This window comes from Musca domestica, unplaced genomic scaffold (genome assembly GCF_030504385.1).
Source record: "Musca domestica strain aabys unplaced genomic scaffold, Musca_domestica.polishedcontigs.V.1.1 22, whole genome shotgun sequence".
NCBI lineage: Eukaryota > Metazoa > Arthropoda > Insecta > Diptera > Muscidae > Musca > Musca domestica.
The window spans coordinates 6,551,265-6,568,803 of record NW_026712262.1 but is presented as its reverse complement, the minus strand read 5'-3'; the positions used below and the strand labels follow the sequence as shown (position 1 = coordinate 6,568,803).

Genomic DNA, 17,539 nt, shown 5'->3' with positions numbered 1-17,539 from the left:
TGTTATTCAAAGTTATGACCTTTATGGTGGAGGCATCTACCATCTTCACAACAGATCTTGTGTAATCCAAAATGTTAGGATGTGCGATATTTGAAAAAAATCTGATGCTTATGAGATATATAATTATTGAAAATGTTGACCTGGTGTGTGGGAGGTTCCAGAAGGAGTAGTCCGATATATTCCATCTTCACACCTGATCAAAGAAAAATAATCTCTGGTTTGTTTAGCTTTTTATGAGCTTCATGTATATTCAAAAAGTTGACAGCTTTGTGGGTGAGGTGCAAGAAAAAGTGGATCGATATCCACCATCTTCACACACATCTTGTGTGAGTAGAAATGTTGGGATGTGTGAATCGGGTGCCTATTTCGCATTTTATGATATATATAATTATTCAAAATTTTGACCCGTTGTGTGGGAGGTATCAGAAGGAGTGGTCCGATTTACTTGTGTACAAGATCTTGTGTTGGTAAAAATATTGAGGTGCGTGATACTTGAAAACAATCGAACTCTTATTTCCGATTTGACAAGAGTTATAATTATTCCAAATTTGACCCTTTGTGGGGGAGGATTGGCAGCGTCTTAACGAAGAACGATTCAATGATGCATTGGTAGATTCTGCAATGCTTCTGTCTGATATTCACTCCAAAATCGACAATTCTGCTTAGCCAAAAATGAGCTTCATCACTGAGTATAACTTCAATCCTAGTTAATTTCGAGTTTTATGACCTCCTTGGATATTCAAAATGTTGACCCTTGGTGGGTGAGATACCAGAGGGGATGGACAAATATATCCCATCTTCACAGTAGATCTTGTGTTAGTAGCAATAAAGGGTTGTGTGAAATATGAAGAGAACCGGATGCTTTTTTCAGATCTTACATGGCAGAATTAAGAAGGAAAAGCTATGCAATCCTATGTTTACAATGTTTTCAAAATTATTCATTTGACAATATCTCATTGTCAAAGTGTTTATTTATAAATCCATTGTACATACACAAATCAAAGATCGGAACCTGTTTTCTATTCAGTGAAATTTAACAAGATAAAATACCGAAAATGCAAACATGGGAATGAAATGACATATGATATATTCAATACTTTGGCCCTTTGTGGGGCAGATACTAGGAGGAATGGTCCGATCTCTTTCATTTTAATTACAGATCTTGTGTTGATGGAAATATTGCAATGTGCCAAGTCTGAATGGAAGATTTTATAATCATTTTGGTTATTCAAAACTTTAACCATTTGTGGGGGAGGTACAAGAAAGAATGGTCTCAACCATCTTAATAACAGATCTTGTTTTGATGGAAATATTGTGATGTGCCAAGTCTGAATGGAACCAACTGTAATTTCGCGTTTTATGAGCTTAATGGATCTTGGATTAATAAAAATATTGTTATGTGTTTAATTTGAAGACAATCGGACTCTTACAACACATTTTATAAGAATTTTAATTATTAAAAATTTTTACCCTTGACTTTGTGGATGATATTGTTCATTTTCTCACATGACCCTGAATTGATTCAAATACTAGAATTTGCAAAGTTGCAACAAAATCGGATTATCCGTTTTCTTTCTGCGCAGGATTTTTTTTATTTTTAAATTTCGACATTTGGGTGGAGGTACCAGAAGAAGTGGGCCGATATTGTCCATCTCCGAACTCGATCTAAGTTTGATAATAATATTCCGATGTACCAAGTTTGGCAAATCGGATACTCCCTTCGAGAGTTATCGTGTGTTCCAGCCAGCCAGTAAGAAACCTACATACTTGTGGAAAGCATCCATGGAATGTCATGGTTTCGGAAAGAGTCACCAATCCTCATCTTCTATTGAGCTTACGATCCCGTCACTTCGGTAACAAAAAATCTTGCCATAGAATTTATTTTTAATAACTTCTGGGGAGAATATCCCCAGACAAAAACCATGGAAACTGATGATGATTAGTGGCTCCTTCGCAAACTTTAAAACTTAACTTTCAAAAATAGATAAAACAAGTAAAAACCCTTCACCATAAGGCAAAGAAAATCTTTAAAAATAAAAGAATAGTGATTGAATATTGGGTCCACTTCAATTTTTGCCAGTGAGATCGGTCTTAAAATGCCGTAAAGTCGATGGTACATGTCCTGCTAAAGTGGTTATTATCTATTGCGAGTTTCAAATAACAAATTCGGAGGTGCAGCCTTATAAGTGGTAAAAAAATAATGAGCCTATTCCAGCAGTCTTCTGCCATAGAAGACAGACTCATTAAAAACTTTACTAAGCAAATTTTAAACGATTCCCCTGATAAATGTAATTATTTGGTTAACTAATTATCCGATGAGGAAGCCACATCACTAAATCTCACAATCGTGATTAAGTACACTTCTAATTTACAAAAATACTCCCTAATTTCTTTAATATCCACAGCTTAAGCTATAACCTTATTGTTTCTATTACTTTAATCCGAAACCCTTCATGAAAGTGCTTTATCCTCACTTTTAAATCCTTTGTATAACATTTGATCATTTGATACATTTTTTATACATATTTAAAGTATTTTTTATATTTCATATTGCATTTTATAGAACCGCTTAATGGAAGCTCTGGATAATATGAATCGGTATCGACAAGATACAACGTGTCATTTTTTAAAGCTTCTAATTGTCACTATGTTCTTCAAAACAATTTAAACCAAACTAATGAGACCATGAAAAACACAATTGAATTCCGTATTTCTTCATTATTGGCATATAACTAAGAAATAGATTTTTATTTGTTGTTTCTTGATTTTATAATTTTCATCTTTAGGGTTTTTATATTGGTTGTTTATATAAAATATATTAAAATTTAGTTTGTTCTTCATATGAATTAAGACGTTGCGGATTCTGCGTGTGTGGTTAGATTATGTTGTAATGCTAGGATCTCCATATTTCGTTCAGTTGCTACGAATTTTATTTATGTGCTATTGAAAACAATATGCTTGTTGGTAGTAGAGGGAGGGGTGTAAATTGCAACAGTTGTTTGGTTTTGGGGTATGGTATGGAAACATTGAGGAGGCTCTATAATCAAAATATGTTATTTTTTCTCATTATTAACCAACATGGAGAAGGAAGCGTCAGGTGAAAAAATAATAAACTGTATGACATTATCGAATAATGAGTTAGAGTTAGCATTTATAAATAGTTCCAATTACTAAAACATGTGATGTGTAAGACGACATAATGAAAACGACTATTCTCTTTCACCAATAAATCACTGATAGTCACCAAAATAATGGGTTAAAAATTTCAATTGATTTCTACATAAATATTGAGTTAAAATTAAGCTTAGATTATTATTGGATTTCTATGATTTGTTTTGCTTTATTGGTTTTCATCCATTTTTCACCAGTGAGAAACGCAATGGTAGTGGTTTACGAATTTACATCAACATATACCACATAAACCCGTGACGTTAATTTCAGCCACATGTCGCATGTCGACGCCAATTCGTCCAATCCCATTGTGTTTCAGCACTTGTTCCATAGTTAATTTATATGATCTCTTCTTGAATCTGTATGATGTGTATGTATATATGTGTGAAGTCACAGTTCTTTTTGTAGCTGGTATTTTATTTGGTGTTAAAATTGTTTGTCCAGTCAAGTAGTTGCTGTAGTGTTTTATTGATTTATTTGTTAACATTAAAAATTAATAAAGTTTTGATGTTTCGGTTCTTCTCCTTCTTCATCGTGTGTAGTTTTCTAATAGTAGTTGTTATTGTTGCGGATAAACCAGGCAATTGTTTTGAGGCGTTGGCAACTGCATTACAAATCTGCAGTAGCTTTCTCGACATGATTACCGGCATCTGAACCCTCTTCGGTGGTTTTTTCTGTTGTTGTTTCTTCTACATTATCACGAAATAGACGGGCGTACTTAAAATGTTTATGACAGGTTTCTTTGTAGTTTTTAACTGCATCTTCACAATTGCCAAAGATACCATCGCGCAGCGATTCAAATATCTTTGTTGCGTCCTGAAGAAAGAAAACATTTATGTATTATTAAAAAGAATATAGAGAATAATTACATATAGACCACAAATTAGATATTTGATAGAAGAAAATAAGGTGTATAAAGATTTGCATTTTCGATTAACAAACCCTTACACAACAACGACAGAAATAACTATTTTCCATGATTGGAAATATTTTAAACTCTATAGCTTAACATTGGGTGCTTATGATCTTTCGCAATAGCAAAACTAGTTCCTTGACTACTTACAAGCAGAGTTTTAACCAAAATAGTCAAAGAATTCAAAAAATATTCTTTTTTTATCGTTTTGAATGGTAGTTATTCTCCGCTTTGTCAAATTTCAGTTTATTTTTCATAGTATTATATTAACTGTATTTAAAATTATTTCAGTAAACTTCCAGACTTTTAAAGAATATTTTCGATATCCCCTTACAGTGTAGGGCTTACAGTAAATAACGAAAATACGCCAAAAAGCTCACCAGAATATTAAATTGTAGGAGAAAATTGAAATATCCTATGATTGCATGGTGCAATAAATAGACGCATGCTTGAATTGCAGCAGCTGGAAATTTTACAGTCTTGCCAAAGGCGTGAGTTTTTGAAAATAATTTTAGGGAGGGAAATCTCTAAAATCATCTTCCACAATTCCTTTCATGTGAATTTTTTAAAAATATTTTAAAGGATTTTTAGCTGTTGAAAATGTTGTATAATGTTGTATATATTACGTACTGTATATATTTTGTTTTGACAAGAAAAAAAGAGTCTCAATAAAAATATGCTGAATTTTGAGACATAATTAAAACACGAACTACAACCCAATGCTAATTATAACTGTCGACATAGTCTCATTTCTCCACAGATTCATTGTCGATTGTCGCATACTAAATGGTCAACAACTTACCTCCAATTTAAGTTTAGCTACATCATATGAGGTAATCAACTTAATGGCCGCTTCTTGCTTTCCAGCATCCAATTCATACATGATACGCGCAGCTTCGTATAAATGCATTATGGAAGAGCTGTGCTTCGCTATGAACTCGTCGTTCAGTTGCTGAGCACTCTTAGTACCTATCAGTTCTTTAACGGCTTTATCTACGACCGTTTTGACGGCAACGTTTAGATCTTTTGTCAATGTTGGCAGTGCTCGTATTAGGCGCACTATGCAACTGTGCACTTGCGGATGCCCGGCATCGATAGCGAGTGCACGTTTAATCGATTGAATCATAAGTAAGATTTTACTCTTGCGCGAGTACAATTCAAAAGCCAGCAAATGTGTTTCAATGCGTTCTTTGGCTAATTGCTGGAGAGGTTTCAAAAACTCGATGGCCTTCTCCAATGGATCGTCGGGACGTTCAAGCTTTTCAGGAATTAGTTCATCGAGTTGTGGGGCCTCGGGATCAGCCTCTTGATTTGCTTGTTGTTTCGACTTTTGATGTTGTTCGCGTTTGATTTGTGCTTGAGCAGCTTGTGCACTTTCGAGTTCGGCTTTCTTCTTAGCCTTGCGTTGTTTGCTACGGAGTTTCTTCAATTCAGATGGAGGCAGATTTTCTTTAAAAAAAGGAAAGTAATTCAATTATTTCAGACGTCATAAATTAGGCATTTTAATATTGTACTTACCCGTGTCAATCTCTTCAATCGTTTCCTCAGACTTCAGAGGTTTGTCATAGAGACGAATATAAACTTCAATGGCACATTTGGCTGCCTTAAAGTAAAATGGATGACGACGCAAAACATCCTCCAGTCGCAAAAGACCTACATAGGCACGCATTGTCATTTTTCTCATGCAATATGTGTGGAAATCAAATTGATCCTCAATGATTTCGGCAAAATGCCTATCGACCTCATGACACTTTTTAAGCGATTCTCCCCAGCGTTCCATACGCTGGTAAGCCAACGCACATTCTGTCTGGAACCACATACACTGCATTTCATTCAGATTTTCCATGGCCGAGACTCCCTCTCGGGTAAATTTACCACAAATATCTTCAGCTTCTTTGATTAAATTTGCTCGCAACATATATTTGGCACACTTGGAATTGATATACCGATCCGCCGTATCCATGCTTTGAGCCTCGTCAAGCCACATATAAGCCTCAACAGGGTCGCCAGCATGTTTATAAATACGTCCCTTGGTAATAAACAATTCGATCAGTGTTGGGGTGTGTTCAATAGCAGCATTGATATACTCGAGGGCCTTATCTGTTTCACGTTTATAGTCGTAATGTTGGGCCAGGAACAAAAGCGTCCACACTACAGCCGACGCCGGCTCTACGGGCAAGTTTTTATCAGCATCCTCTCGTGAGAAGTGGCCGGAGCGAGTTAAGTTTTCATAATACTGCAGGATAAGCTTCTCCATGACGGCAACCTTTTCCGGTTGTGTGTGCAAAGAGCGAACATTAACAAACAGTGGTGGAACTCCCTTACGAAGACCCCTTCTTAGGTAGTTATCTAGGACAGTTTGAAAAGCATCACCAGTGGCAACATCTAAAGGCAGCCGTTTGGGGCACATGGCTCGGGGGTAGGTTTCTTGGAATTTCTTGAAAGCACTTAGTTTCTGATCAGCATCCGAAATTTGTTTAGCCAAAAAGAATTGACTATAGTAAAGGGTATTTTCGGGATTACGATCGATAAGTTCCTCAAAGATAGGCACAGCCTTGGATTGTTGACCGATTTTAATATACAGATCACCCATGGCTTCTTGAACGGCCAATTTGTCTACCATTTGATTTTCGTATTTGATCAGATGTTCCAATGCTTCCTGATATTTGCCAGCTTCAACAAGAATTTGATTTTGATACAAAAGAAGTTCGGAGTGTCGATAATCATTTGGTTCCTAAAAGCATAAATCTGTTATTGATAATTGCTTTGAAAATATAAGTTAGACTTACAATAGATGTTTGCGATTGATTAAATGCATCCAATATACTATTGGCCATTTCTAAATCGCCCAGCAAATGATAACTCATCGCAAAACCAATCCATGATGCGTGCTGAGATGGTCGTAGTTTGAATAAGTGGTGCCTAGTCTCCTTGTAGCCTTCCAAGTCGCGCATTTGTATCTGCAGCAATGACAAATCTTTGAGAATTTGTAAATTGTCCTTCTCCCATTTCAAGGCATTGCGATAGCATTTAATGGCTTCATCGTATTTTTTATCACTTCGTTGCAAAAGGCCGTAGACGTGCCAACACACATGAGATCTCAAGTCATTACGTAAACCTAGACGCACATATTTATAGGCCTCCTCCCGGCGACCAAGACCATTTAGTGTCAGGCCTTTCATGGCTAATGTTTCACCATGTTCGGTGTATTTGGGATTTGAGAGAATTTGTTTGGCCAACTTCAGGCCATTTTTGTACTGCTTCATTTCGTAACATTTCTGAAAATATAAATGGATAATGTTGAGTGATTTAAACGCGATAGTTAATATTCGTAAGTTATAATTAAATATAAGACAACATTTTTTGTATTACTACCAGTCTGTTTGGAAAGTATTCACGTATTGCTCAAGGTTCCCAATATATCTATCTACTTTAAACCCTCGAATTTCTATTCATTCTACTAGCATCTTCTATAAATTATAACTGAAATATATGTATGTCCAATATGCACCCGGCGAAGTTATTGCTTTAAAATCCTTTGGTTATTTTTTGAACAGAACAGATAAAAGTAAAACATATATTTTGGTCACAGCTTATTATTATTAAAAAATATTTGCTACAAATTCTATACTCTGGTAATTAAAAGCCCATACACTCTAGATCTAAAAAGAAACGACTGATTACAATAGAAGACACCATAACTGCACTTGTAGTTTGTTTTGAAACTCCAACTCCATGTCTTCTTTTATACAAAAAATAATCATTTTCTTTTAATTATTTTCCATAACACATCACCGAACACAAGACAAACTAACAATAATAATCTGTCCCAGACAACTAATAGTGTCAAGCAAGCATGCATGAATGTTTAAAAATGGAATTATTGTTCTTTGCTTTCGTTTTGAGGCCAGTATCGCCCTCAACTTTGAGGTTATGTTTAATAAATTTGCACAAAATATTCAACGGGAAATTTGAGCAAACAGAAAACATTAACAAATTATTTAATCCAAAACATCATTCCAATTAACCTTGGCAATGTCCTACGATCCTGTTTAACCAATACAATATACACAACATTGGCCAAGCTAAGAAAATGGGAGGGGGTGGCATTTGCAGCACGCACACAAACGATAATAGCAAATACGAGCACATCTTACAAAACGATTTTCTTCAACACCGCGACACACAGTATATGGGATTGCCTACTTGATATGCGGTTGCTGTTGCAAACGTACCATTAACTTCCTAAAGAGAGCACTCTCTTTGGGGGGCAGTGGATCGCTGGAAGGCATATTTCCGTAGTTTGCCTATTCGATGATACTTTTTCTTGAAGAACACCGGTTACACTTTAAGCAAGCGAGCGAATCAGCACTCAATCGGTCGAAACACGCTTATGTCGACAAGAGAACACCAACACTCAATTATACTTTCCAGATGATCCGCACTTGGTTCACTTAGACCGCCTAGAGCAAGTGGCTACTAATCTTTCCAGGTTCACTTGAATATTCCTTTCCTTTTGATGTATTTTATGTGGAACCACGAGCAAATCGTGTCCACTGCCAGTTCTGGTTGAAAATAGGGATTTAAAAGTCGACTTTGGTATAATCGGTTAATCGACATTTGATAGGTATCTAAAGTCTACACATGGTTCCTGGCTGCAAGGTAAGGCAGATTGAAAAGGTAGCCATATCAATAATTAATTGAAAAGCTGCATCCCGAAAATAATTTAATATTTTCAGAGAACAAGAATCCAGCCCCTGGTCAAGAAGAAACAAGTGCTCTGTTCCAGTACATGAATCTACTACAGTAGCATGAATTTACTAGTTTTGCAATTTTCTTCGATATCATAAAGAGAAAATCGGTTATCATAGTAAAAAATTTTACAATCTTGAAGTTCTGGAACAAGCCAAAGGATCTACTAGTTTTGCTGTCGTGTTTTACTTTTTAAATTCTTGTGGGTTCTGGAACCGAGCAAATGTATTAAACATATATTTTCTGTCGAAAAAACTACAACTTATTTTGATACACACAGGGTGAAATAAAAAAACTGCAACAAAGTCAAACGCCATTATTTTTACATTTTTTTTTAATTTTATTGAATGAAAGCAAAAATATCAGAAATAGCATCAAATTTTACGTTTAGATTTGTTCGGATTGGTCACATTTGTCACAAATTATGGCCTTTAAACGGCCAATTAAACCGTCACACGCTGTCCGAATGTTGCTCTGTGGTATTTTGGCCCATTCCCGGCGAAGCGGTTGCTTGAGGTGATCGACACTTTGGTGCTTTTTAGTGCCAACCTTGCTTTCTAAACTTCTCCAGACACAATGGTCCAACGGATTGGTATCCGGAGATTTTGGTGGCCATTGTGCGCTGGAAATGAAGCGAGGAATCTCATTTTGTTACCATTTTGGGTGGCGCGTGCTGAGTGCGATGGTGCTGAGTCCTTTTGGAATGTCCAAAGTCTGCGGCCAAAATGTTTGCGTGCCAAGGATTATATTCGGCATTTATTCTGATGCCACGGTCGATTAATACGAGCGGAGAGCGGCCATCAGTTGTTATGGCTCCCACACCATCACAATGGCCGGCGCTTGAGTTCCGGTGGCCAACCGAAGGTGCACATTTTCAGCTGACCTCTTTGGCAAGTAAACACGATCATTTTGTTTGTTTACAAACTGCTAGGCAACGAATGTTTTCTCTTTGAGAAAACCATATTTGGCAGTTCACCACTTTCGGCCAACCAGAGCAACTCTTTAGCTCTTTTGAGTCTTTTTTCTTTCTGTTGCGGTGTAAGTTCTTGAACTTTTTGGAATTTCAATGGCTTTACCCTGAGATCATTTTTCAATAATTGCCGAATGGAATATTACGATATGTTCAGCTCACGAGTCAAGAAAAATTAATAGATTCTTGCAGGTTCAGAACAAACTTTTGTTTGTTTACAAACTGCTAGGCAACGAATGTTTTCTCTTTGAGAAAACCATATTTGGCAGTTCACCACTTTCGGCCAACCAGAGCAACTCTTTAGCTCTTTTGAGTCTTTTTTCTTTCTGTTGCGGTGTAAGTTCTTGAACTTTTTGGAATTTCAATGGCTTTACCCTGAGATCATTTTTCAATAATTGCCGAATGGAATATTACGATATGTTCAGCTCACGAGTCAAGAAAAATTAATAGATTCTTGCAGGTTCAGAACACTTGTTATATTGTGCCATGCATACATTTACAAAAACGGTGTCTTTCATATAGTCTATCTATAGTCTACCTTGAAAATTATTTGACATGATTACAAATCATGTTTTGATTAAATAAAATACCCATTTTGTGATAAATCAAAACTTTGATTCAGTTTTCGCTTTTTATCGTTAATTAAGACAATTCTTGTAGGACTCCTTTCTCAAACTTATCCTACTGTGTATTCATCGTTTTTACTAAAACAATAGCGCGTTTAGATACTAAATATCACCCGAATTAACTCCCATTATCAGGATTTATTGTCTAATCCGAATTTATTTAACCAGATTTACCAATAGTACAATATAGAGGTAAGGTAAAGCTACAGCTGTTTACAGTTTTTTTCTGAGTGTGTCCGACTTCTGCCAATTTTGTGTATGTACTTATTGTTTTGAAATATAAAAACTAAAAAAAATTAAAAGTCAATGACTAAAATAAATGTACATGGCGGAACGCGCCCTATGAATATTAATCAGTTTTGCAATGGAAATGGAACATTGAATAGTTTTGCTCATGTTTAAAAAACAAAATAATCCGGGGTATTCACCATTTTAACGTATTTGAACATGTGGGAAAATATCAAAAACATTAGAATATCTTGTTGCATCTCATTTTTAATAGTTCACACAGAAAGCGGACTTGGTCCCAGGGCTGTATTTATGTAGTTTTACGAAGCCACTTTACCTACTTATTGTACCACGAATTTATCGTTTAAAAATAAATCTTTTCACGACTGGATATATTTTGAATCCGGTTTGGAATCTACATACTAAAGGCGAGAATACATAAAACACTAAAACAACCAACAACTTTAAAATTTTATTTGCTTATGATAATCCATTGAAAGGTGCATTATTTTCCTTGCAGAAAGTAACCAATGTGAATAAACACTTATTGTTCATAATCAATTTTGGCTATTTATTGCATTATCTTTTGGAATACCTAAACAATAATCAACTGAGCTGCATTCACATCCTCCTAAGGAATCTAATAGACCCAGTGGGCTAATCTTCAATAGTATTAACGGTTTCCGTTGTCGATGCGAACTTGAATGCAAAACAGAAACACCACTCAAAAACCCAAACAAATTATGAAAAAAATACTCAATTTTTTTAAATACATTCTCTGTTCCAGTACCTGCAAGATTCTACTAGTTTTCCAATATTCTTCGATATCATAAAGGGAAAATCGCTTATCGTGGTACAAACTTTTACATTCTTGCAGTTCTGGAACAGACCAACAATAAACAATTAAGAGTTAATAAATGTAATTTTAAAGTTTTCAGTGATAAATTTATGATTATTCTGGAAAGTTTGTGCAAGCCTATTTGTTAATTGTTAGGAAAGGGTACTATCCTAAAATTTATTATATTTGTTACCTCTCATAAACACGCGGTTAGCCTATACAATATATCAATAAATTTCCCGAAATTGGCCCACAGTGTAATTCAGTGTTGAACAACGATTGAAAGTTGGCTACACTTACGTTTACCAACACTTCCATTGCCGTCAGCTGTTTTCCTGACCAATTTCTAACCTAAGTGTTTTGTTATTGTTACGGAGCCTCATCCATTTAGTTCTCATCTGGAAAAAGGAAAAAGAATTAACAAAATGAATTCCCTGACTAAAGCTGGAAGTTTTGTCTCTCAATCATTGCAATTTGCCGGATGTGGGGTATGATTTCCGATACTTTAGTTGTTAAATCTAACATTTATTCTCATTTCAGTTCCAACAAGTTCGCAACAAATGGGCGGATTGGAAAATGATTCGTGATGTAAAACGCCGCAAGTGTGTGACCGAGCATGCCAAAGAACGGTTGCGCGTTAATGCATTGCGGAAGAACGACATACTACCAGTAGAGTTAAGAGAAATTGCCGATGCTGAAATTGCTGCATTTCCCAGAGATTCCTGTTTGGTACGCGTTCGTGAACGTTGTGCCCTAACTTCCAGACCTCGCGGTGTAGTACACAAATATCGCCTCAGTCGTATTGTGTGGCGTCATCTGGCTGATTACAATAAATTGTCGGGTGTCCAGAGAGCTATGTGGTAAAAGCATACTCAAAGATATTTATTGTTAAAATTGTGTGTTTTATTAAAAATAAATGCTAAGAGTATTCAAGAATTAAAATACATTTGACGATATGTGTAATAATTTGCAATTCATTCAATGAAGGGTAGTTCCTTCTCAAGCGCTTTTAAATTAAAGTTGTTGTAAGTTAAATTCATTGTTCGCTCATAACTGTCCTTGGCTATTTCCGGATAGCGCTTCGACATCTCCAAAATGGTTTCTGCGTAAATGGAAAGAAGAAATCGAATACATTATTTGCTTTAACTGACAAATAAAATATTTACCTTTTATTGTGGCCTGTAAACGTTTTTCTGGATTATCATAGTGTAGAAACAACATATCCATACTCTGCTTCACAAATGTTAACCACACATCGTGATTAATAGCAGTTCTAGAAGCATTTGTACTTTCAGTTATTTCGTCCTTCGCCTCCACTACAGGCTCCAATTTTGGAATAACAGAAACAGCTAATATTCTTATACCAGCAGAGGCATCATCTAAGCGTTGCAAACATCCTAAAAATATTTATATAAATAACTTTTCATCCAAACATTTTCTCTCCTACCATATGCTATAGGTTTCATATCCTCCAATGGTATCGAACCGAAATTACACAGACATTTGATGGCATAGTGACGCGTTGACACTGACTGATCCTCTAACAGACTGGGCATATATTTTGCTAAGCCAGGCAGAACCAAACGTGCTTCTTCAGCTGCCCCCTGTGATATGGCACAAAGAGTAGCGGTAGCCAAAGACCGCATTGCCTCTGCATTAGCTCCCGCCTTCCATATCAAATGCGCTTCAATAACTTCTTTAACAAACTCCTGCAATAGTTCAGAACTACGATTCAATGGTTTTCGGAGCGTCTTATGCCAGTCTAGCATTGCTATGGAAACGGCAGTAAATACTTTAACCTTTGATTCATCAGCACAATGTTCGAAAACTGTTTTCATTTTTTCTGTTATTATGTGAATGTATGGCTCACGAAATTGACCCAATTTAATTAGACCATATAGCAGCAAGATGGGCTCACTCAAGGCATCCAAATGAGCATCTATACTGTCAACATACTTCAAGGCATTTGCGAAATATTTTTCATGTAAATCATCCACTGTGAAGTTATATCGTTTGGCAATAGCTTCCAAAATAGTATTGCCTTTAGTTTGCAGCTCCTCGCCATTACTTTGTTCTGATTCCAATGATAGTGCCATTACCTTTATTGTGGATGTATAACAGTTCCTGTGCAAACTGTCCAACTTCTCACATAAATCCGAGGAACAATCAGCAGAATAAATTGCTTCATTTTCGGTCTTATCTAAAACTGTTTCATTCATCAACAAAATATACATTTGAAATCCGCTCTTCAGTGTTTGGGAAAAATCTGGCTTAACCAGTAAATCCATTAATCGGACATGGTCGTCAAATTTAATTTTCAAAGCGGATTTGTACATGTAGTAAAAACATTTTAAATAACCCTCTTTGGCATTTTTTACTAAGCCATCAAATCCATGTTCACACCAGTCATCATAGTTCAACAGACGACCCATCAAGTCGGCAAGATTGCAGGCTTCCTGCGCCACAATATGTTCATTATCGCGGCACGCTCTTGCTACATCTGGATAAATTTCAAAAAATTTCGCAGTCATTGCAGCTTCGGCATGCAATACAAATTGATATAATAATTTAAGCGAATGTAGGCGAACATTTTCTTTCCAATCAGATGATTCTCGAGTTATCAAATTTAGCAGACGCAAGGACCTTTGAACAATAGCACGGCAACCAATAGTCGGACGTTTTATATCCACCGGATAGTTGGCTGGGGGTAAATCGGCGATTTCTTGCTTACTTAATTCTGCTTCATTTTCATCGTAGTACTGTTTTCCACACTTTACCCATAGAGGCAATATGTATTCACGTACTTCAGGCGATTCGTCTTTAAGGCTGAAATCGTAAGGAGTTAGTCAATCTTTTTTAAATCATTAATCAATTTAAAGGAAATATTATATTATTTTTATGTACCAAATTATATATTATTTTTATATATCAATTATATTTTAATATATCAAATGTCTTACCAGCAGAGCACCAAAGGTATTAGCCTCTCGAAATATGAGTACCGATCCCGCAGCTCTAGCAAAAGCCTGATTCCCAGTTCACCACATTCGCGCCGAACTAAGGGCATTGAGTCCATAAGCAATGGAGAAACTTCCATTAACAATCGCGACAAGGCTTCGCCAGCATCAATGTGCAAAGCTACATAGCCCAAAGCATTCACGGCAGCTATACGAGCCTGAGAATGTTTGTGATTTAACATTCCATAAAGTGCTTTTGCTAGTGACTCAGAGTGATTTCGAAAATAATGACTATCAATCGAAGACGCAAGCAGTGTCACACATCGGCATGCCTCCCTCTGAACAGCGGGATAGGGATCTTTGAGAACTTTTATTAAAATTCTAACGATATCATCCACACAACCTTGAATGGAACATTTGTTGCCCGTCTGAATATATCGCTCGACCTGTTTGTTCAATTGTTTTACAAAACTCAGGCGAATTTCTTCACTTTCTTCCACCGTTTCCTGTTGCCCCAAACGTTCGGCCAAACTCGATACAATGTTAAGCAAGTGGAAGTCATTTGGCGGTAATCGTTCCATAAACTCGTTAACAGTTTCCACTGATTGGTCCCGGACACTTTCGTATTTGTCGCTGTAACATTTCAGCAAGTGCAGATAACACTCATCATAAATTTCCATGATATTGTCATCACTGAATTCCTGGCGATTTCGGCATTTCATTTGCAAATCTTCCAGAGCTCCCAATTTCACCCTTCTCTCGTTGGATTGCAATTTGATGCAAATTTCTTCCAGACTCAAAGACATTTTTGCGACCGTTCAATTAGGATTTTCCAAGCAGTTCTTCCTGTCACAAATTCTTATTTGGATAAACAAATTTATTGTTTTCAAAAAATAACAAGTAACCATGGTACTATGATATCAAGGTAGGGCTATGATACCATATGATATATTTTTTTTTATTTTCTTGGCTTAATATGTCATCCTTATTTGCTTATGTGTGTTTTCTTTTCTATAATAAAAAAATTGTTCAGAAAATATTCAAATTCGGGTGTTTTCAAAATGTTTATTTCAACGTATGCATCACAAAATCTAGAGTTTTTGTAGCGAAATAATCCTTTAGAGATATATAGGATATATAGTACACGATTTTGAAAAGAAGTGTTGACCTTTCATTCAGTTATCGCGTTTTTCAATTATTTATTCAAAATAAATGCAACAAGTTGTTTGATTTTGTTGATTTTGTTATTGTTTTGATACTATTTCTGACATTACAAGCCATACAGGTAGACCTCTATACTGCAATTTTTTCAAAATTACCTACCTTCTCTTCATTGTACCATGCAAGTAACTAACGTCCCAACGAAGCGAATATAAAGGCCAAAAAGCAATACTTGATAAAAAATAAACAGAAAGCAAAGACTCCGGGTACTCTGTTGTTTACGAATGAGTGTAATGCATAACGCCCGGGTACTCTGTTGTTTACGAATGAGACATGAGAAAATTGAACATCTTCACTAAAGAGCGCGGAACTAGCTGCTACTATCGTTTTTCCAAATGCTATCAAACTCGACTATTGACTTGGGCGAAACTGAGTTCTCGACTATTCATAGTCGATTGTTCGACTTATGCTATGTTCTCATTGCAATTTCAATCACGCTGTTCGCTCTGCAAATTAGGTACACAAATGAACCCGTTCATACGGCATGATTCGTAATTCATAATAACATAATTCCTTTTTATACACTCCACCATACTATGGAGGGTATATTAACTTTGTCATTCCGTTTGTAACTCCTCGAAATACTCATGTCAGACCCAACAAAGTATATATATTCTTGATCAGCGTAAAATTCTAAGTCGAATTAGCGAGATCAGTCTGCCTGTCTGTTGAATTTACAAGGAGAATGAATGCCATGTAACTTTTTTAAAAATTAAGAAAATGGAAAGTTTGTCTAGTTTTAAATTAGTCACTTTATTCATTTTTTAAAAACTTAAAACAAAAAACCCGATTTAATTTTTTTTATAAAAAATAAGGTATGGTAAAGCCAATTAACCTGATTTTGGCTTGGACAAAATAAAAGTAACTCTGTTGTACATTTTTATGATCGCTGCAATTTCAGTTGTTTTACTGCTATATTTATCGCTTTTTGTTTCCTTCAACAATTTCGCTTGTCATAACTCTTTTTTGAGAAGTTTTTTACAAAAGCACGTGTTTGTTTCCGTTTTTTAAGTACTGCCCAAAAAGCTTATCAGTGACTATGAAAACAAGCAAGCTATCGCAGAAAATGATTTTCGAGAAATATTTCATAAATATTTCTGTGATTTCTCGTATACTAAGTGGGTTTTCTGATATATCATTGGATATAAGCTCGAGATGAGTGCGTAGACGAGTAGTGCAGTTGGTCTGCAAGCCCGTAAGCCATCAAAAAAACCAATTATATCTGAAACAAGTAAAAAAGCTGTAAGTTCGGCCGGGCCGAACTTTTAATACCCTCCAGCATTTGGCACAAATTTGCCAATTTCCAAAAAAAAAAAAAAAAAAATCCGTTAAAAATTCTGTTAAAATCTTAAAAATACCGAATGCTTATACGACGACGTGGGCCTGCATAGGCAACTTTTGTCATAAGTTATTACAATATTTAAATGCGAGACTTGAAGAAAAATCTGTTTATAATGTAGCTAAAATCATCAAAATACCGAATATGGGGGGGGGGGGGTACCGTTATATGGGGCCTATACGAAGACGTTGACCTGCACAGACAATTTTCTGGCATGGGCTGAAGTATCCATTACGAACTTCACATGCGAAATTTGAAACAATTCCGGTGAATAATGTCGCTAAAATCATAAAAATACCGAATATCGGGAGGCACCGTTATATGGGGGCTATACGATATCGAGGACCTATATAGATAATTCTCTGCCGAAGTATGAAGTACCCATAAGGAACTTCTTGTGTGAATTTTCAAACAATTCCGTTGAAAAATGTGGGTAAAGTTATCAAAATACCGAATATCGGGGGGTACCGTTATATGGGTGATATACGATATCGTTAACCTATGTAGAAAATTCTCTGTCGGTG

General features: G+C 35.9%; 3 protein-coding genes across 4 annotated transcripts; 1 reads left to right on the top strand and 2 right to left on the bottom strand.

The window, feature by feature from the left end:
- Positions 1-2,703: 2,703 nt before the first annotated feature.
- Positions 2,704-8,672, bottom strand: LOC131802600 (N-alpha-acetyltransferase 15, NatA auxiliary subunit-like). Its single transcript, XM_059122942.1, has 5 exons — positions 8,320-8,672; positions 6,874-7,362; positions 5,603-6,818; positions 4,887-5,533; positions 2,704-3,987 (listed from the first exon to the last, which is right to left on the bottom strand). Exons 1-5 carry the CDS (start codon positions 8,374-8,376, stop codon positions 3,781-3,783), a joined length of 2,616 nt encoding a protein of 871 aa, XP_058978925.1. The 5' UTR covers positions 8,377-8,672; the 3' UTR covers positions 2,704-3,780.
- Positions 8,673-11,827: 3,155 nt separating this feature from the next.
- LOC131802624 (small ribosomal subunit protein uS14m-like) lies at positions 11,828-12,444 on the top strand. Its single transcript, XM_059122996.1, has 2 exons — positions 11,828-11,986; positions 12,039-12,444. Exons 1-2 carry the CDS (start codon positions 11,924-11,926, stop codon positions 12,360-12,362), a joined length of 387 nt encoding a protein of 128 aa, XP_058978979.1. The 5' UTR covers positions 11,828-11,923; the 3' UTR covers positions 12,363-12,444.
- Positions 12,380-15,991, bottom strand: LOC101899975 (dynein axonemal assembly factor 5). 2 transcript variants are annotated; one of them, XM_011293910.3, is made up of 5 exons: positions 15,779-15,991; positions 14,459-15,313; positions 12,946-14,324; positions 12,665-12,895; positions 12,380-12,600 (listed from the first exon to the last, which is right to left on the bottom strand). In XM_011293910.3, the coding sequence occupies exons 2-5, from the start codon at positions 15,259-15,261 to the stop codon at positions 12,473-12,475; spliced, it is 2,541 nt and encodes an 846-aa protein (XP_011292212.1). In that variant the 5' UTR covers positions 15,262-15,313; positions 15,779-15,991; the 3' UTR covers positions 12,380-12,472. The 2 variants fall into 2 exon arrangements, with proteins under 2 accessions (XP_011292212.1, XP_011292211.1); XM_011293909.3 differs by lacking the exon at positions 15,779-15,991 and having other exon boundaries at positions 14,459-15,638.
- Positions 15,992-17,539: the final 1,548 nt, after the last annotated feature.

Coding starts and splice junctions, on each gene's coding strand:
- LOC131802600 (XM_059122942.1), bottom strand. CDS start 8,376: ATGCCTTCCAGCGATCCACTGCCCCCCAAAGAGAGTGCTCTCTTTAGG. Junction 7,363..8,319: donor CTCTCTTTAGGAAGTTAATG/GTACGTTTGCAA, acceptor TTATATTTTCAG/AAATGTTACGAAATGAAGCA. Junction 3,988..4,886: donor TAGCTAAACTTAAATTGGAG/GTAAGTTGTTGA, acceptor TTCTTTCTTCAG/GACGCAACAAAGATATTTGA.
- LOC131802624 (XM_059122996.1), top strand. CDS start 11,924: ATGAATTCCCTGACTAAAGCTGGAAGTTTTGTCTCTCAATCATTGCAA. Junction 11,987..12,038: donor TGCAATTTGCCGGATGTGGG/GTATGATTTCCG, acceptor TTCTCATTTCAG/TTCCAACAAGTTCGCAACAA.
- LOC101899975 (XM_011293910.3), bottom strand. CDS start 15,261: ATGTCTTTGAGTCTGGAAGAAATTTGCATCAAATTGCAATCCAACGAG. Junction 12,896..12,945: donor TATGAAACCTATAGCATATG/GTAGGAGAGAAA, acceptor AAATATTTTTAG/GATGTTTGCAACGCTTAGAT. Junction 12,601..12,664: donor TTTACAGGCCACAATAAAAG/GTAAATATTTTA, acceptor CCATTTACGCAG/AAACCATTTTGGAGATGTCG.